Here is a 21303-nt window from a genome sequence, read left to right as displayed (position 1 = left end):
TGTTTTATATTGTTTGTAATTATGTTCTACGTTGTTCTTTTTTTTAACGCGAACGTTAAATTTGTAAAAATTACATTTTCTGTATGTCCCAAGCCACCATTTTGATCGGAGCTCGTCAGAAGCGTTTCCCAAGTGACGTCGGTGAAGTAGCAGGTTTGTAAACAAAGGTTAGCTAGTCGACTTGGTTCGGAATATTTGTCATCAAAATAGTAGTCATGCCAAAACGTTGTGTTGCCGCTTGCTGTTCACAGAGTCCGAGTGATACTGTAAGTTTGTTCTCTTTTCCAAAAGACAAAGGTTGAAGACTACAATGAACGAAGCAAGTACGATAGCCACCTGCCGAGTGCTGGGAGCAGTCCCGAGTGCAGCTGTGACTGCCAGGAGAACCACACAGGAGAGCGGGGACTGAGTCACCCGCCGTGGACGAGAACGGTGCATTGTAAGCTAACACATGTCATAAATCATGCTCAAATATGTTCTATATTGTTTGGAATGATGTTCTACGTTGTTCATTCTTTGAAAGCAAACGGTAAATTCGTAAAAATTATATTTCTGTATGTGGCGGTCGCCATTATGGACTGAATGCCTTAGAAAAGCTGTCAGCCAACGCCTAGTAAACAAACCCTTCTAGCGGTAACTCGTCGGCTTCGTTCTGTATATTTTTCATGGAAATGTGTTGCCGCTGGCTTCTCACAGCGTCCGAGTGATACTGTAAGTTTGTTTTCTTTTCTAAAAGATGAAGGTTTAAGACTACAATAAACGAACAGAGTGCACAGAGAACAAGAGACAAAGACATATTGTATTCCAACGCTATGCCACCATATTGACAAGCATTCCTAGCATTCTACACGTTATAAAACATACTTTCACAGCGATATGTTGACGGTGGGGGCGGCGAGACGACGACGGCGACAAACTACCCAATAAAAAAGGCTCTAAAGACCTCTTTATGCTCATTAAGAAGCCGATTTGAAACAGTAATTGAAGGACAAGCAACTCCAAGGTAATTTAGCATTCTGTGTTTGAAGCTGGCCATTCTTCATCTCCATGTCTTAGTCATGGGACACCTCCGCATCAGACATTTAGTCCCATCGTCGGTGGTTGGAATAAATAATGAACTTATTTCCATGTTCTGCAAGTTTCATCTCCGGATGTTTCTTCCTCCTCGAAAACTATTGACACGTCGTTTAAATCTTTGCTATAATCACAGTAAACATCTTCTGTCTCGTCCATCCTCTCATGTTCGTTTACTCTGCTGAGATGAGAGCTGCGCCTTCGCCGACGTCACTTGGGAAACGCCCCTTTTCTAAAGCGTTCAGACCATAATGGTGCCTGCCACGTATGAAAATGCAACTTTTCACAAATTTACCGTTCTCTTAGAAAATTAGAACATAATTACAAACAATATAGAACATATTTAAGCAAAGTTGATAAATCATGTCAGTGACCCTTTAAGCCTTAAGACATGGAGATGAAGACTGGTCGCCTTTAAAACACACAATGGTAAGTGTAAATTACTCAGGAGTTGCTTATGCTTCAATTATTGCTTTAAATTGTCTTCTTAATGAGCGTAAAGGGGTTTTTATAGCCTGTTTTAATGACTATAGATGCGGCCTCACGTCGATAATGAATGTTGGCCGTCACCGCCACCCCTCACAGTACATATATAGCTGCCAAAAAATGTTGGTATAACCTGTATAATGCTTTGCAGCCTTGTCGCTATCATGGAATACTGTTTAGAAGACATGATTTACTATCTTGTGCCAACTTTAATGTAGTGGTTCGTCTTCGTTGTCTTGTTTTTTTGCTATGTACCAACTGTATGTAAATGCGTTTATGCCGCACTTTTAAGCCAAATTCTTATCGTAAAGAAGGTGTTCCTTCGAAGCAGTCATCAGTGAAATGATCACTGCAAAGGACAGAACTGGAGGTGGGCGTCCATCTGTCTCTCGTTTTCTGCTCTTGCTTCGTCCATTTGAAAAGAAAACAAAAAAACTTACAGTATCACTCGGAAACTGTGAACATTCAGCAGCAACACGAACACAACGTTTTGATGAAAAATATCCCGAATCAAGTCGACGATCTGCCTCGAGAAGCGTTTGTTTACTCTTTGCTTTAGCTGAGCGGACGTCACTTACGGAAATCAGGGTGAGTTGCGAGAGCTAGTTCGTCAACTATAAATGCAATTTTTGAGAATTTATCGTTCAATTAAAAAAATCAAACGATGTAGAGCATAATTATAAGCAACATATTTAAGCAAAGTTGATGAATCATGTCAGGGACCGTTTAATACATTAAATGTCATACTTCATCATATACAGTACAAACACCACTGCCAGATGATTATTCTCATTCTGATAATCCTCATTCTCATGAGGATTTTTGTCCATAGGACATCCCTTTGTTGCAGCATGCAGATTGTTGCGCTGATTTGTACTTCAAGTTCCCCCCCACTGTTCTACTTTCCCCCGAAACCAAGCTGGCGTCGGCACCTCTGGCAGCGTGCATTATGTATATGGTGTATCTTTGCAGAACAGTGGGCTGTCTGTCTGTCTGCTGGGTTTTTGCTCTGTGAGCACCTTGGACAGCACACACTGTCCCCTTTGCTGCATTTCATGATAAATACAAAAGTCCACTACTCATTTGTGTATACTTTCCAAACTTTGTTTCACCAGCATAGCGTTTAGTCAATAGCTGCGGTGCGGCCGTAAGGCGAATTAAAACTAGAAATCAGCATAGCTAAAGAGGCCCACTGGGAGTCATTAGAATAAATATCTAAAGCTGCTAAATATACATTGAAGTGAACACATTTCAGAAAGAGGAGTTGACACAAAATGAGAAACTAAATGGACACAACAACACACAGGTTGGGAGAACGCATGGCCTGACTGAAGCTGGATTGGTCCACTACAGAAGGGGGCGGTGCTAATGAGAAAAAGGAGCGGAAAAAACAACAACTTTAAAATAATCCAAAATAAAGCCTTTCAAAACATTTCATATATAATTAGAATTCAACTTAACAGTGCAAAGAATTTGACTTCAATACTGAAATTAATGCATGGCCTCGTCTTTATCATATTTTACTATTAAAATGCAAAAATATTAAATAATATGAAGTATTTTATTTTGCGATTTCTGTGTGTTTCGCACAGCAATTAAAAGTCAAGGTTTTAATTTGGCCTTTTGGTTGGACTCTTATTGAATGTAATGTTTGGTATAATACATACGGATAAGCCTTTAGTATTATCACTTATTCTGAAATGAATTTGAACATTTTGTCGTTTTATTTATTTATGCATTCATTTTCAGATATGGGTTGCCATAGAAACTTGGGCAGGGGAAAAGGTGATTTATTCAGTTTCGCACCAAAACTCATATGAAACCAGTTTATATTTATCGAGTGTGAATCTCCACAGCACCTGTAGTCCGACTAGTGTTGCACATGTACTCCTATACTTGCTGCAAGGAAATTCTGCCTCTATCCACCAGAGGGAGCCAGAGGAGCCCGGAGCACAGAGCCCAGAGGGAAGCTGACATCATTGCAGCGCCCCAATGAATGCGTTGCTCAGACGCAATGCCTTATGGAAAAACGTTAAAACGTTTTATTTTTCATTTTAACCTATTACATGTACATGTTTTTACATTTCTGAGCTATACCTTTGGAGTGTTAAGTGGCTGTGTGATGAATTTAGTGTTATTCTCAGTAAGATGACACCGTGAGTCAGACTGTTATGTTGTTATACTGTTATATATAATGACCTCCTGCGATTCCCAATGGGGTGACGTGCTCGTTGCGAGTGCACTGATAGCTCGTGATTGGCTCCTACCAAAGAAAGAGCTGACTCGCGAGCGGCACAGTATTTACACAATTAGTAGTAGTTCTGAAAGTTCAAAGTTTAAGAAAAAAGTAGCAGCTTATACACTGAAATTTACGGTACTTAATTTTTTTAATGTTAGGACGTTTTCCTTGCGACAACTTGTCTAAATTACAACTTTATTCTCTTTATAACACAGCTTTATCATTGCAGTATTTTTTTTTGTTCTTTGAGTGTGTCCCTCATACTCTTTCATATACAATCTCGTGACAGCCAATACACAAATCTGCATTGACAAAGATGATCCGGTACAGATTTTAATAGTCAACCTTTAATATTGTTACATGAATTACGTCTAAAAATGAGCATTATTATCTTTGCAAAGGCAGGACACTTTACATTGTACATCGTCTAGTGAGTCAGTTGGAGAGGTAGGTGCACATCTGTGTTTGGTATTCTGCATTTATTTCATTTCAGCCCCAACAGCACATAAATTCTGATAACCGATAAAATAATACACACAGATTAGCTCGACGTCACAAATGACATGACAATCGGCAAAAAAAAATTAAAAAACGCAACAGTTACAACAAAAGTAATCCGTCATGTAAGTCATGCGTCAGTGGAATATTTGCTTATACATTCTTCAAAAAAAGGCATAGATGACGTATGTGCCATCTGACCAGTGTTGGTAGTTGAAGAAGACAGTGTAAACGTACAGCTTACATACATTAATAATTATAATAATAATGAGCCTTGTTTACAAGAGAGCACCTTGAGTTGAGTTTCGATTTAAAGGGGATGTTCACACAATAACAATGAGGGGACCATTTTTGCTGTGGGCTTGTGAAAGGTTGTCAAACATTCACACAGCCTTCCCAAAAGGAGTGAAAACGCTGTAATATGCATGCCAGGCCAGTAGTTGGCGATGATACTTTCCATGCATGTTACAGTCCATGCATTCTGTTGCAAATAACAGCACACAAAATGCATCACACAATACGATGCGTTTACGTTACAACCCCTAACCCCAATTGAATCAGTGCCAGTGGATCCCACTTCTTTCACCACGTGGGAATGTGAAACAGCACAATAAAAAATCAGCAAAAGACAAACAAAACAACTATTGTGAGCCAGCGAGTTCCATTCACATTCCAATGGAAGAGCAGTCAGGGTCACTCTAGTGTGGTTAGTTGGTCTTCCAGTGCTTGATCAAGACCTATAAGGTAAACAACACAATAATGTTAATACTGTTTTTACGACTATAATGATATACTTATGGGAGACAATAAAAACTGGAATGGGGCTGAACCATTACTAGTTTCTATACGAGGAAGCCACTTTTTTGTTAGAGGAGGAATGGTTTATGAATGAGATGGGCAAAAAAGAACATTTTATTGCTGTCCAAAGCAAAAGCCTGTATCTCCGCATTTTCTACTTTTTACCCAAAAAACAATAACTCATAAACAAATGCCATTTTCTTTGTGTTTTGGCCCCCCCCAAAAAAATACTCAGCACATTTTGGAGGTACGTGCTTTTCATTTCACAACCACAAATTGTTCTGTGGTGAGAAAAATTTAATCTGCGTTCTTATATGTAAAAGCACCAAAACTGAACGAGTTCCTCCCTCACGTTGATGCCACCCCTCCATAAATTTTCACGAAAATTGTTTTTTAGCATGCCAGAATGGAGATACATGCTTTTCATTGCACAGCCATCATGGGCATTCTGGTGAGAGAATGAATTCAGTAATCCACAACTTTATCCAGGATACAGTATTCCCTCGCTCCATCGCGGTTCACCTGTCACAGACTCGCTGTTTCGTGGATTTTTTTGTGTGCAAATTCAAATTCAAAAACAAATTCAGGTTTTTTTGTGCTTTTTTTTTACAGCGTATAAATGCTGTAATGCCTGGCCGTTTAAGAAGAATTGCCTTGTGGGAAATTGAGTGTTATATTTTTGTGCTTTAGCACGAAACGGCGGTGTCTCTATTCTGTTCCTTCTGGCTGCAACGCTCATTGTCTTCTGCGTCCTGATTGGCAGTAGACCATTGTCAATCAATTTCCCTTGTGCCGTCTCTTGTTGTGGGCATGACTAGCAAACTAGCTAACCGTACGAGCTGCTGGCTAACCGCCAATATTGTAAACAAAAGAAAAAACAGAAGAAGCTAACCGCGTGTGACTCTGAACGCTGTATGGTTGCAAGTTTTCTCCCCGACAAAACCCACAACCCGCAGAAGTTACGCGGCTGTAGGGGGACATTATGGAATACTGTAAAGGAATGAGGAGTGAAATGCACGTGAGTTACTTGATCATTTCTTGTGTGTAGGTTGATCATCAATATTCAAACAAAATTTTGACTTTGAGAGAATTCTTGAGAAAATGTTAATGACTGTCTGAGAAAAGTGTATAAACTTTATGGTGAGGGATTTTACAGCCTTAAAATATATGTAATAATTGTTAAATAATAAAGTTGGCTACTTTTCGGAAGTCACTTACTGCGGGATATTTTGGGAAGCCATCCCCTGTGATAAACGAGGGAACACTGTCCCACCAAACAGGTGGGTCCCTGAAGTACATGCCACTTCCATACGATTTTTCAAAAAATGATATGTTGTGAAAATATCGGAATAATAGCTAACTTTTGGAGATACATGATTTCCATTGCACTGCCACAGATTACATTCTAGTAAGAAAATTAATTCCTTAATCCACATCTTTATCCAGAATTTAACGGGTTGTTCCTTGGGGTCCATACCATCCCTCCATCAAATATTGCAATGTGTGTGTTTTTTTTTTTGCCTAATCCTGTGAACTAATAACTCGGGATGCTCCGATCAGAGTTTTATGCTGCCGATTCCGATCATCCATGAGTGAGATCATCGTCCGATACCAATCACATGGATTAACTGTACATTTTTCAATGTATTTATGATGAGTGGTATTGGCCAGGGCCGCCGTCTAAGCAAACAATTCCCTGGCGAAAAAGTAATTATTTAAAAAAATTTATTTTTGGGCAAACTTTTGTTTGTTTTTTTGCCTTCATTTGTGTGAAACAATTTTTGTATTATTTGAAAAAAAACTAAATTTAATTTGATGTTTTGGAGTAAAACGAATAGATGGGAAATCAATTCATAATAAATAAATAATAATTAATTTGGTGCTGTCAACTATTTGTGTTTTATTTATGCTTGGCCACATTTAAATTGTACACTACTTTATTAACCAAGCAGATCTCCACTCAAACAGTGTGGCCATTGTCTTTATGCTATTTCTGCAGTCAACAGTTATAATAAAAAACTACTGAGAGTTGAAGCAAATCTTCTTTGACCCTTTGTGAGCTATTCAAAATCAGCCCCTGTGATAGCGTCACCATCATGTGTTTATGTTCATCAAACAACAACACTGAAATCATGTTTTGAGGACAAGACGTGATTAGTATAATGACAACAAGTGACTGAAGCCATTGACTGAGCCACTGGCAGACTGGTGTTGATTCTTGCGGCAATGTGGAACAAAGTGCGTCCTTTGTCGACTCACCACCGGTGTTGGCAACCGTACGTGACACAGCACACATGTAGGGTTTGCCGCAGACCGTTTTTTGTGATCGGCTTTGAAAGGCATATCTCGGCATATGCCGATTATGTGTTTTCTACGGAGCTCTGTCGATGCTAAGCGGTGACCGGTCGCTCGGAGCATCCCTGCTAACAACCAAAATAAACCCCCTTTGTCCTTTTCCCACTTGGAATACACTACCAGTCAGAAGTTTTAGAACACTCCAATTTATCTGGAGGAAAAAGCAATATTTTAAGTGTTAAGATGGTCTGTCTTTCTTCCATTGTTAATTCCCTTTTTCTTGCCATTTTTGTAGCAACATATGACTTTCTCCAGTACAAGGCTGTTCAACTGATGTTCACGAGGGTATACTGTAGTACCACAGTGTGTTCCGAACACTGTTTTTATGCAGACAGAGGAGGTAGTAAGTTCTCCACAACTTGGAACACCTGTAGGAATTAGCTGCACCAACTGCCAAGGCTTGATCAACCCCCATTTCTGCAGAACAGCTTTGAACTGTTGACCCTTTTTATGGTCCCTGAAACAGGACTTTTGGTATAATTCTGAAATACACATTATTTTTCAGTTTTGGGTAACCTTACCTTTTTCACCTTACTTTTGTAGCATTTCAAGCTATTCATTGGACTTGAACGACTTGAATTTCCAATAAATAACTAGAAAAACTGGGACGTTCTAAAACGTTTGACCGGTAGTGTACATATGTGATAATGGTTGTGTAGTCAATAAAGCTGCACAATGCATCACACAAATCCATCATTTTACTATTCTAATAATTGTCTGTAGTTCTTATTGTGAGTGCTAATAAATGATAACAACTTAGTGTGATTTGTAACTCATCTGGAATTATAGTAATCCCTTGTTTATCTTGGTTAATTGATTCCAGACCCGACCGTGTTAAGTGAATTGCCACAAAGTAGGATTCCTTATTCATAAATTGAATATTTTCATCGATAGAGCATATAAAACCATCAAAAATATTTTTAAAAAACATTATTAGAGCCCTCTAGACTTGAAATAACACCCCTATAGTCACCTTTACACTTGTATTACCCAATATAGTAGACATAATAACACAAAATAAGACTTTTCAGACTTCTGTTGAGAGATTTTTGTTGTCGTAAATGTGTTCCCGTGCTAGGGGAGCTGAGTGAGGTGCTTGTTCTTGAGTGAGGAGTTCGAGCTTGGCTTGGGTTGCTGCAGAAACAGCAGCCCATCTTTTGACATTCACTGAGAAGGTTTTCAATTTTCAATTGTGAGGTTTTCATGATATCGGATGCGGGGTTGCACATTTCTGCGGTCACATTGGTGCACATCTTCAGTGATATTTTCTAATTAACATTTTATTGATTTGATGGGTAATTTATGACATGAATATTCATCATGTGAAATTATGCAAATAATTAGAAACACATGGTGTGTAGTAGCGTGGACGTGATTACGATATAGATGGGCTTGATTTAAGTGGATCGTTTGGCATGAAGAAACTGCTCAGATTGTCATAATGGAGGTCACGCTCCTGACATCTGCGTTTATAATTTTTTGGATCTCATTTCCTTACAAGTGAGGCATTTATTACCACTTTTCTTTCATGAAATGCTTTTGCTTGCATATTCCTTACTTTGCATGGGGCATCTTCTCCACTTGCTAATAGAGCTTGAGGAAAGTTCAGCACCTCTGCATCTCTCAAATGTGAAAAGTTTCAGAGCCCATTAATCTTAATTGAAGAATGAGAACATAATTTGTTAAATCATCAAATAGTTTGGCCGAGAAGCCATTAAGTTCGCTAATAAGTCGTAAGTAATTTGATACACTTTGATGCTCTTCACGGAGCTGCATTTAAAAAAAAGTCCTATTCTGTTTGCCAATTCACTGGGGAGAACATGACGTGAAACCCCATTTACAGGCCACAACATTAGGTACACCTCCAATATTAGGTTGGGCATAATAAATGTTTAGTTGATGTTAAAAAAAATCCGTAGTGTCGATTCATCCCATTTTGAATGAATTGAAGCAAAGCACGAGTTTTCTGCAAAAAAAATACTTAAAAATAATTATAAATATTTGTATACTAAATTTAATTAACTTCTTACCTATTTGAGAGAATAAAATTAATATTATCACTTTTTTCATATGTAATATTATCTCAATAAAACAAATAAAAACAAACAATAAATATAAATTATTACATAAATTCTATTATATTTATGTGGCTTAATATTATTAACTGAAAATTCACTTACTACATACATACAGTGATGTCTCGCCACATTGCGGCTTCACTCTATCATGTATTTTCAAAGATATATTAATAATGCCTCAATGAACTAAAATACTAATATATGGCATTCAGAAGACACATTTAAATTTTGCTGTATTGTATTCTCCGTTGTCACGAGGTTGTCTCTAAATCCGCGCCTGCAAAAAGTTATGTCCTTTCAAACCTAATAATGTGTCAGTGTATGAACTATAAAACAATCCTCAGTCTGACTTACTGTGTTATCTTGCATTTGGTGGTTGTCACAAAGCGTCCTGTGTAGTGAATGTTACACCTGACCACGTTGTTGGTGAAATCCGATTCCATTACAAGGAATTTGGGGTTGACCTGGAGCTGAAGACACAAAACGGAAATGATATTTCTGGTCATGATATTTCCATTATGAGCGATACTTCATAGCGTAAACATTGCCATACAAACGGACATTGTGTCTTTATTAAAGTTGTGCCTGCCCATTCCCAAAGAGTTTCTCTTGCCTCTTTTCAACATGGCTTTGTGAAACAAACTACTATGAGCATGTTAAGGTCTTACCTTCAGTATGTAATTTCCAGGCTGGATGTCTGTGATATCGATCCATTGGCAGTCAATATCAGCATTGTAAGTATCATAGCAGCCTGGGCTCAGACCCTAAAAAACACATCATGAGTAAAAGCCCTTTGTAAGCGCAATGATGAACTGGAACTGTTACTGTGTACATTTACTTAGGTTTAGGCATTACACAGCGCAAGTGCACGGTCCGATTTCGATATGGATCATAGCGGCGTAAAGACAAAAAAAGTGGATATTCTCAGATTGGAATCAGATATTTTCCAAATGTTATTGCCGATTAAGATTAAGATTAGTTTGCAGCCCATGACATACACACACATGCATGTTTACACAAACAACACGCCCACGGTGAATCAAAAACCACCCGTGGGGAATCATACCTCCAATGAAAGCACAAACCTGTCTTATTATTATCAAAACATTTTTCTTGCAAAAAAAAAAAAATACTTTATTATCTTTGTCCTTATACAAGTGACATTGTGATTTAGTTTGACAGGGATATCAGTCAAATGAATCTGGATTAAACGTGTTCTGACGTTTTAACATTTGATGCTACACACGTACATAGGAATCACGGCATATAATACAATTTTTGTCGGCCTCTCGATGACCCAGAGTCGTGGTGCTCAAATTTAAACGTGAAAAAATTTAATTTGCATAATTTGTTTGTCCCGAAGCGCTGCACACAAAAGGGAGAGCATTTGTCAAAAAGATGCGCCCCTACTGTATTACCTGTGCTATTATTTTTCTGACTCATGCACCGCATGGCGCTGCTGTTATTAAACCACAAATTCTGACTCCTATTCAGTCAGATTGACTTGAAATTCCTCACACAGCTCAAAGCACTCTACAAAACATCATCTGTAATAAATTTGGAACAAACCTTTAGGGCACTGGCAAGGACATGGTATCCAAATATTTTTATTTATTGTTCTTATTTTATAGAAAGGCTAAAAGAAACTATTTACATATACTGTAGTTAAAGCCAAAGCTTAGTGTTATTCATTATTAGTATCAACATGCCAGCTTTTTTCTTTCCATTGTGCCTTTTTACTCTATTTGTTAATTTTTTTTGTGTTTAGTTTTATTTCTAGAACGTGCCGCGGGCCAGTAATAAATGAGTCATGGGCCGCCGTTTGAACAGCCCTGATGTAGCGTCATGTGATGAAAATGACATGATTTGCTGTGTTACCTGAGTGTGTGAGCTACATGCGTAGCGTTTCAGATGTCCAAAGTCGCACGTGGTGTCCTCCAGGCAAAAACTGGCCTTGTGTCCCTCTGCGACCTTGCGTCCTGAGCTGACCTCCAGCAGGTCGTAGTGGCTGAACTCATCCATACTGTGATAGTGCCTGGGTGGGGAGGGCACGAAAAAAAGAGCGGTCACTTAGCAACAAGTCAAACAAACACTGTTAAGAGTTAAGACGTTAAGCTTTTTCCAGCAAACTCTACGATGTTGTTCGTACTGTATATTCAGCCCCATGAACTCATGTGTTAGTGTTTACGCGCGTAATGGCATGCCGTGACTTCACACATGAACGGGATCTTTCACAACCCGGGGAGGCTAATTAATGACACATTGTTGATGGAGGACATTAACACGTTAGGCACTGAATAAATCAGGTAGAGACAACGGACGTTTGCATGTGCGGGGGCTTGTGTGTTTTTGCGGGATTAATGTGCATATGCTTGAGTGGTGCTTTGGATTTGCAAGGTGACTGTCTGTGTGTATTTGCACAGCTCAGGATAGCTGGGATGCACGTGGCTGCTACTGACCGCCTGAACCCAACAGCGGTTGGATTTCCTGCCTGGGCCTGTCTCTCCAGACCACAAGAAGTGCGTTGTACATACAATCACAGCAGGGCGTGCTAACATGCCAAGGATGTTACATGTCTCCATGGCCTTCAGTGAAATTGTTATGAGTACCATCGATGCCACCTCATACTATAAATCTTATTCCAAAATGGCCCCAATTTTTTAACTAAAGTGCAGTACAAAAGCACAATTACTGACCTTGACCCTGATTTGGATTTGCATCAAACTTAGTTTTGTCTTTAGGAGGCTAAGCTCCGCAATTCAATCACAACTTTTTGAGAGATGCCTGTGTTAGAGAACGTGATCTGGCACCAGATCACTAAATACGATCAAAACATGTTGCCAATGTTTTGTCCTTCATGATGAACAGTGAAAAGTCTGTTGAATTGTTATCATTAAATTATTATTAAATATTCAGTCATATTGTTATTATACCTACTACAGAGAAGCTGTTTTTGTTTTTTTTTTACAAGGTAAATCCTGACAAAGAACTATAAAATCAATGGTGTCCAAAATACGGCCCGGGTGGCTATTTATTAATGGGCGAAAGACACATTGTAGGAATAAAATCAAACCAAAATAATGCATTAAAGGCAAAGTAATGTGAAAAAGTTGAAATGTTGATACCAATAACTAATAATTACGATTGGGCATCGTTTCAATTTGAACGATTCTGCTTCTGATTCCTCGTTTCCATTCTGGTTCCTAATGATTCTCGATTTCCAATGCTTTTAAGCGGCGGGGTCATAAACGTTAGCATGGTTTAAATGAGTGCTAAGCAGAGTTCTTTATGGATGAAATGTCTGAACTGAACTGAACTGAATTGGTGGCATGGTGGCATAGTGGTTAGCATGTTGGCCACACAGTCAGGAGATCTGTAAGAGATGGGTTCAAATCTCCGTTGGACATTTCTGTGTGGAGTTTGCATGTTTGCCCTGCGTGTGTGTGTGGATTTTCTCCGGGTACTTCCTCCCACATTCCAAAAACATGCACGTTAGGTTAATTGGCGACTCTAAATAGTGCATAGGTATGAATGTGAGCGTGCATATCATTGTGTTGCAAATATTGTACTAAACCACTCCTTCTTTTTAGCTGCTTCTTCTTTGCTGGTGGTCGCCGGCTTCTTTGTCGTTGGTGTTTGAGGCTATTTCATCCGGTTGGCCAAATGGGCATTGGAATTAGGAATCAAAATAAAAACATTTGAACAATCCCGGGAGAATCGGAATGTTCGTCTTGGTTCCCACTGATGCTTGAGAATCGGTGTCCAACCCTACTAATAATAGCACAAAGCTTTGTCTTCATGCAACGGTGGTCACTCGACAGTTGAGCAGCGCGAGCTGACAAGGTAAAAACCCAAGCTGTTATATCAAAATGCTGATTAGACAACGAGATTATTGCACTAGTCTGCCTTATGCTGGGCACAATAAAAGGCCACTCACACAAAGCACAATACCACAGAAGTGTTGAGGGAGCGTACAATAGGCATTCTGACGAGCTGCTGCTCGTGAATTGAATGGTCATTTCTCTTCCATAAGTCTTCTCCGTTTGAGAGAATTTGGCAGTACATCCAGCCGGCCTCACAACCACAAACCACGTGTAACCACACCAGGCCAGGACCTCCACATCCAGCATCTCACCGTTCACCGGGCAGCTGCTGCAATACCTGATTTGCAAATCGAAAGAATTTCTGTCAGAAACCATCTGAGGGAAGCTCATCTGCATACTTACTGAATTTTATCAAAATATCTTGCCAATGCTTACAAATATGCCCTTGATGATAACGGTGAAGGTTCTGGATCTAGGTCATGATCAAACAACAATCTGTCACATGAACTTTCATCTACATCTCCATGCAACTTTTTGAGTTCCGCTCATGTTCGAAAAATGATCCCAGTCCAGATTCTGGGTCCAGTCCAGGATGATATGTTTTTCCTTTGGCCATATGGAACCTTTACACCAACATTGATCTAAATCCATCCCCAAGTTTTGTTTAGTCAGTGCTTCTGGTACTGCTCTAAACTGGTTCATGTCCTATCTGGAGGACAGGAAGTACTTTGTTGGAATTGGTAATTGTATCTCAGACAAAACGGCTATGACCTGTGGTGTTCCCCAGGGGTAAATTGTGGGACCCCTATTGTTCAGTCTGTAGATGCTTCCTTTTGGTCAGCTAATACGCAGCTAAAATGTGTCCTACAACAACTATGCAGACGACACTCAGATCTACGTGTCACTGATGGCCGGTGAACATGGTCCTGCAGATTTACTTTGTCACTGCGTCAAACAGATCAGTGTGTGGATGCAAAACAACCTTCTTCTGCTAAACTCAGACAAAACTGAAATCATTGTCTTTGGCCGACAGAAACAAAGAGAAAGTGTTATCAGTCACGTTTTCACTCTTTTTCTAAAACCTAATCATCAGGTTAGAAATCTAGGGAAGTAATGGACTCTGATCTGAACTTTAACAGCCACATTAAATCAATAACATCATCAGCTTTTTATCACCTAAAAAACATTTACAAAATCAAGGGAATAGTGTCCAAGCCAGAGTTACACAGCAAATTGAGGAGTGTTAATTTTTTGGTGTTGATGAGAATCTTGAAGTTGGAGTGTCAATCTTGCACTATTTGGAGTTGATCTAACACTGCATTTTCTTAAAAATGTTAAATTTAACACTGGATCATGATAGTGTTGTAGTTAAAATGGAGTGTTGAAAATGTTCAAATCTTGTTAGTGTCACAATAAAGACATTCAACACTTCTACACCCCATTTAACACCTAACAGTGTTCACGTGTCTTAAGCTCCGCCCACGGACATTTCATTTAGACTCCACCCCTCACTTCATGTTGCTGATGGAAGAAGTTGACAATTAGGAATCATTTTGCATCAGTAGGTAAGTAAACGTTTAAATAGATGAACTAATGAATTGTGTTGTACCTTGTTTACACATAAAAAAACGTTACTTTTTGGTGTGATATTTAATACTAATAAACTGAGGCAGCTGTTTCCACCCAAAGCCTTTGCTAATGTTACCTCGTGTTTTTGCTAAGTTATATTTTCTATTTAGTGTTGCTGTGAGCTGAATCGGCACTACCTGTGCAACATTTGGCAAAGTAAGTGAACGCTACGTTACATCTTCATTATACTGTCTTCAATTTGAATGAGCTAATGGCTAACTAGCTAATTGGCACGAGGAGCCCCCACACGTAGGCCTGCTGGCCCCCAGCAAAGGACTTGATATGCTGTACAAGATACAAGATATCAAGGTTGGCAACTCTAATTGTTACTTTAACTTAAAAATAATTGTCAGGCGTGTGTTGGAAGTGAACTACACAATTTTTTTTTTAGAATGATGCATCTTTATTTTTCTTTCTTGATTCACAGAAAACCTTTCCTTGAGTCTTACATGAATGTGGTAAGTAATATCTTTTTTTTTTAATCAATGCATAATAAGCCCTGCAACTGTGGCAATTCCATATTTATTTTATTATTTTAGTAGGATGTTTTATATTATTATTATTTTATTTATTCTTATTCTCAGAGGTGGATGGAGATGTGTAGACTCCACTATCCCTTCACCCCAGTTATCGCCAGTGGTGGCGAGCCTCCACTCTTGCCGACTACATCCCATTCATTAGGTTCGACAATTTATCCTTCAGCCCACAAGAGGAACCCAACAGAACCAATGGATCAGGATGAAGCATGACGGGTAAGCTTTGAGTAAATGAATGTAAAATTAATATTATCAATGATACAGTACATAGTGTTTTTATGCATGACATTGTTTTATTGAAAAATCCTCTTAAATTCCCATGAACACACTATACAGTATATCATTTTAATATTTTTGGCAGAAAGTCGGTGGTGTTTTGAGGGCCAATCCGAAAGGTGAGGAAATCTTCAAGGAGTGCACCCAGACTGAAACACTAACCGACGCAAAGTGTAAACAGATGGTGAACATCCTGGTTGCAGATATGATGGAGCTGCATGGGTAAGAAGAACTTCCCCTTTCCATTAGAACAGTCATTCCATGTAAGACCATGTACTGTGGGGATGGTTCTGTCTGTGATCATTAACTATGATTTGTTTTGAAAGGAGGGTTCTGCCATCATGTGTGATGAGAAATTACGCCCTGAGAATTGTGACTTGTTTTCCATACCTAGAAGATCCATTCTCCAAACCTGGATATGTAAGTGTCTTTTCAATGTAAAACCCAAAGTACCGTTTTTGTTTTTCCTTTTGGTGTGTAGTTTGTATTAAACTCTTGTTTCAAATATGTTCATAGCATGCTTAGCTTAGCGGCAGTGGCTCAGGAGGTAGAGCAGGTCGTCCAGAAATCGTAAGGTTGGTTGATCCTTGCTTCCTCCACCCAGTCACTGTTGTGTCCTACACTTCTCCTGGCTCTCAAAGCCGTTCCAAGACTGTTTCTTCAGGATGGTCCAAAAACCAGATGAGAATATCTGTTAACTGGTCAACAGCTGTTTGGTGAGGAGTGCAGGGAGGCGCTATCTACAATAAGACATTCAACTGATGAATCCGTGGTCAAAGAAGATGAGAGCAACTTTCCAGTATCGACAGAATATGATCCAAGCACAAGATGTATCATCGTCTGTTCTCAATGTGTTCCCTCGCTTCCTTGATGTTCCAGGATTGGTAAGGAAATCTTGAGTATTTGGACTAGTTCAGTATTAGATTACCCGTTACGTCAACCATTTGTAAACCTGTAGGCCTACAGTATATGAAATATTCATGTCTTGTTTATAGATTGACCAGGATTTCTCAATGATGTTTGCTGATGAAGTATCTCAGAGGTTCCTGGCTAAGTGGTCAACTGTCTTCAAAGCAAAAGTCATTGCAGACTTCAAGACTCTCCCGCAAAAGCAGAACATTGATGAGTTGCTGTCAGGAACTGAACCTCAACCTGATGACAGCTGTGGGTGAGAAGTTATGGTATAGATTACCATGTTGGTGTGTTCAAATGTACTGGATGTAGCTTTGATCTACCTGTATTCAAGAAGATCTGTGATATAATAAAACACAAAGAATGTGCTTTCATAATCGCCTGTAATGTAGAAACAATGTACTATGAGGACCTGTTTAACGCGTACTGCATAGAAGACCAAATGCTTGAGTTTTCTGTCATGTGTTTAAATGAACTGACTCATTTCAGACCATTTGACAAGCAGCACTCTAATGACAGTTGTCAAAAAGCAAACATACTGTAGTGCCCTGCTGTTATTTAAGCTGTCTGTTGGAAATGAAATGTTTTTTAATAAAATGTATGAAGCAGTCAACTAGTCATTTTTAAAAAATGTTTAAATTTTATTTTGAAGTAGTATATTAACACTTTTATAGTGTTAATGTTGCAACTCCTTTTGAGAGTAAAATGACACTATAAGAGTCAATAAATGACTCTTAAGAGAATTAATTTGTGACACCTCACACTAGTGTTAAAAAAATGCAACACCGGTTGGTGTCGAGGAGTGTTAAATTTTAACTATATAAATAGTTAATATTGACTCTACGATGGTGTAAAAATGGCTACACTTTCAAAAGTGTTAAAATAACACTTTGTAGAGTGGACCCCATGGGACACTTTGAAAGTGTTGAGATTAACTCCTACAGTGTCAATTTAGGCCTGCTGAATTTGCTGTGTAGAGAGACTAATCCATGCCTTTGTCTCCAGCAGGCTACACTACTGTAACGGCCTTCTCATCGGGCTCACTAAACGAGCTGTAAAACAGCTGCAGTACATCCAGAATGCTGCTGCTCAAGTCCTCACTAGAACCAGGAAATATGACCATATTAGCCCAGTACTCAGGTCTCTGCACTGGCTTCCTGTCACTCAGAGAATAGACATTAAAACAGCTCTGTTTGTGTACAAGTCTCTTCATGGTCTTGCGCCAAAGAACATGTTAGAGTCACATAAACCATCTCAAGCTCTGAGAAGCTCAGAGAGTGGTCTCCTGCGAGTGTCCAGAGTTAAAACTAAACATGGTGAGGCTGCGTTTCTGTTTTATGCTGCCAAAATCTGGAACAGCCTTCCATAAGATGTGCCACAATCCTCAACGTTGGCAACGTTCAAATCCAAGCTGAAAACAACACAAATGAAAGTATTTTATCTGCATTCTTAATTTTTTGTTTTTGTTTTCTGGAATGATTACTGAATTTATGTAATGATTTTAGAATGATTTATGTTTTTATGGAATGATTTTATGAAGCACTTTGAATTACGTTGTGTACAGTATGAACTGCGCTCTATCAATAAACTTGCCTTGCCTTCACCGAGATCCAGGTCTGATCTGAACAGAACACAACAAAACAGGGCATACAGTAATATTGAAGCTATACAATAAATGTAACTCCAAATGTCTGTGACATCCATACCATAATCCAAAATTCCTGGATTATTGTTCATACTGACCCTGCTAACTAAATGTGACTGCGGTATGTCCCCAACGTTTTGATGTAAAATGAAAATTTTAAAGCAAATATTTTGGTCCTCAGTCATATTGAAGCAACACACAAAAAGAATAATCCCAATTTTGGAGTGGAAAAAGGAAAAAAAAATCCACGTCCCCATTTACAATCCATATCGTGATCAAATTGGATCAATTAACTGCACAAGAAATTTTTATAAGAATCCAGTCTCGACTTTAAATCACACCATAATTAAATAACCAAGTGACTCGTTTGACGTTGGTAATAAATACATCAACATCTTGACATACAAACTAAATTGCATAGCTACCCATCAACGTATATAATATGGGTTGGACAACATGAGAAAAATAATATGGCATGCATTTGTTTGGTACTTAATGGACAACTCCATTAACAATATACTGTATGAGTCACAGCCATACAGCATATAGTGATACCTTGGTTTCCGTATGCCCCGGTTTTCATAGGATTCATTTTTCAACAAAAATTATTGCTAAAAATATGCCACGGTGTTTGTACACTGTCTGTGTTATTGTACACCGAAACACTGTACCTAATAAAGTAGTCATTCTTTTCATTTTGCTTATTATTATTATTATTATTTTGCTTTTTTCTATTGAGTACGGCTGCAAAATGACCCACCATTGGACGAAAAAAGTTGTAAGTGTCAGCACTGTGATAAGGTAGGTGAGAAACACTACTGAATTCATTACTTTGCATTACTTTGCCAACAGGCGTCTCCAATAAAGGTCATCATTCAGTCATGATTAATACTTGATCAAAATTGTAAGACTATTTGAAAAAGAGTTGCAAGAGTTTATATTTTTCACTGTTGGATCTTAAGGACTTTCTCAGTAGAGCTTCAAAATACAAAAAGAAGAGAGTGAGACCAAAAAATTTGTAAGCAATTTATTGCAAACAACCATTAAACTGAAACAGGTTGTTCATCAGATGATCAAAAGTTTAAGACCATAGGTAGAACCCAAAAAAACCAAAGCCCCCTTAAATAGAATTAAAATGTTCAAAAAAGACTCAGTAATGAGTAGCTGTGCCATTCTTGTTAATCACCTCAAAAATATGTTTGGGCTTGCTTGATGCCACTGTTCCATGTTGCTCCAGGTGGTGAAAATAGCTTCTGATGTCCATTTTTGTAAACACCCCTTGCCATCCAATTCCCATATGTTCTCAATTGGATTTAGATCAGGGGAACACGCAAGATGACCCAAAAGAGTGACGTTATTTGTCTGGAAGACGTCATTTGTCAGGCAGGCATTGTGAACTGCAGCGTTGTCCTGTTGAAAAAGCCAGTCATTACTACACAGACGAGGGCCTTCAGTCATGAGGGATATCCCTGCAACATCTCCACACAGCTATCTGATGTTTGACGCCCCTGCACAACCTGAAGCTCCATTGTTTCATTGAAGGGAAGAGCACCCCAGATCATGATGGCGTCCCCTGCACTGTGCCGTATGAAAAAGGTGGGATCCCCTTGTCATGCCAGTAATGTTGGAAGACATCAGGCCCATCACGGTTACATTTTTTTTCCTCATCAGTGAATAATACTTTCTTCCACCTTTCAATGCCCCGTGTTTGATGCTCTTGTGCAAATTCCAAACGGGAAATTTTGTGGCATTGTCGTAGACAAGGCCTCCTGTTTTTTGTTCTTAAAACCCTTCTCTCGCAGATTCCATCTGATGGCTATTGGACTGCACTCGGCACCAGTAACAACCTTCATTTGGGCCGAGGGTGAAACCCGCAGCATTTTTTTGGGGTCTACACTTGACTTTTTTGTTCCATAACTCTCGGGATCTTTGAAGAGGTTTCAAATGACTGTCTTACTGCGTCCAACCTCAGCAGCAATGGCGAAAGGCCTTGCTTATGCAGCTCAACAATCCGACCACGTTCAAAGAGAGAAATCTTTTTTGCCTTCACCATCAAGAGATCATGATCACTGTGAATGCCTGACAGAAAATGACATTGAATCCACATTTTGACCCCAATTTTGGCTTTTAAAAGGTCATGATTTTAAACTTTCCATCAGCCGATGAATAGCCTATTTTAGTTTAATGGTTGTTTGCAATAAATTACTTAATTTGTTTTTGTCTCACTTCCTACTGAGAACATCCTTAAGATCCAAAAGTGTAAAATGTAAATTGTTGCAATTTTTCACCTGGTCTTAAAATTTTGATCAGGACTGGATGTATTTTGCATTGTTTCTATCATTATTCTCTATAAATGTGTTTTGTGTTAATATTTGTGGGTGTCTGGAACAGATTAATTGGATTTACATGATTTCGTAGTATGATCTGGTTTTCGACGAACCCTTTGGAACGGATTAGGAAAAAAAACAGGATCACCGTATAGAACCAAGCCATTAAGCCAATGTAGTGTTGATAGTTAATGAGACTAATGTCACTTCCTAATGTATACACAGCACATACTTAAGCATCGTTACACTGTCAAACATGTGTATTTAATAAATGTAATTTACAAAAAACATGCTACTAAGTAGGAGCAATAAAATGTATGTATATTTGCATCTAGCATAATTTAAGAGAGGTCAGTTGTAAGGATCTTTTATAGTCGCACAAACAGCCATTGTGCAAATATTGCTTTTTTTTTTTTTTTTACGCCAACAGTCGTTAAAGATTGACTTGGAAAGCAAAAGCGTGTACTTTCCACTCATGGAGCCACATTGGTGGTGACCATTCCTGCAGTCATTCTTTCCATGGTGACCAATTAGCAGGGACAAACGTGTCCCTTGTTATCTGAACATGATCAGCGAATCATGCGTCGGATGAAATTTAAATGCATGCATCCTTTTGTTTTCTACTT

General features: G+C 38.8%; 1 protein-coding gene and 1 long non-coding RNA gene across 2 annotated transcripts in view; one reads left to right on the top strand and one right to left on the bottom strand.

Moving 5' to 3' along the window:
* Positions 1 to 3960: 3960 nt before the first annotated feature.
* Positions 3961 to 21303, bottom strand: part of loxl1 (lysyl oxidase-like 1) — a 37304-nt gene continuing 19961 nt past the window's right edge. Inside the window, exons 4-7 of the mRNA XM_054771749.1 lie at positions 11407 to 11563; positions 10197 to 10292; positions 9883 to 9998; positions 3961 to 5034 (exon numbers count right to left, since the gene is read on the bottom strand). Of these exons, the coding sequence (XP_054627724.1) occupies positions 5028 to 5034; positions 9883 to 9998; positions 10197 to 10292; positions 11407 to 11563 (376 nt within the window). The 3' untranslated portion in view covers positions 3961 to 5027. The remainder of the gene's footprint in view (positions 5035 to 9882; positions 9999 to 10196; positions 10293 to 11406; positions 11564 to 21303) is intronic.
* Positions 14601 to 17590, top strand: LOC129178990 (uncharacterized). The gene is made up of 8 exons (XR_008569871.1): positions 14601 to 15290; positions 15409 to 15439; positions 15566 to 15733; positions 15879 to 16015; positions 16120 to 16213; positions 16310 to 16368; positions 16503 to 16677; positions 16789 to 17590. It is a non-coding gene; the product is annotated as an uncharacterized LOC129178990 (long non-coding RNA).

This window comes from Dunckerocampus dactyliophorus, chromosome 3, assembly GCF_027744805.1.
Source record: "Dunckerocampus dactyliophorus isolate RoL2022-P2 chromosome 3, RoL_Ddac_1.1, whole genome shotgun sequence".
In the NCBI taxonomy this organism is placed as follows: domain Eukaryota; kingdom Metazoa; phylum Chordata; class Actinopteri; order Syngnathiformes; family Syngnathidae; genus Dunckerocampus; species Dunckerocampus dactyliophorus.
The sequence above is the reverse complement of the archived record's forward strand: the minus strand, read 5'-3'. Positions and strand labels throughout refer to the sequence as shown.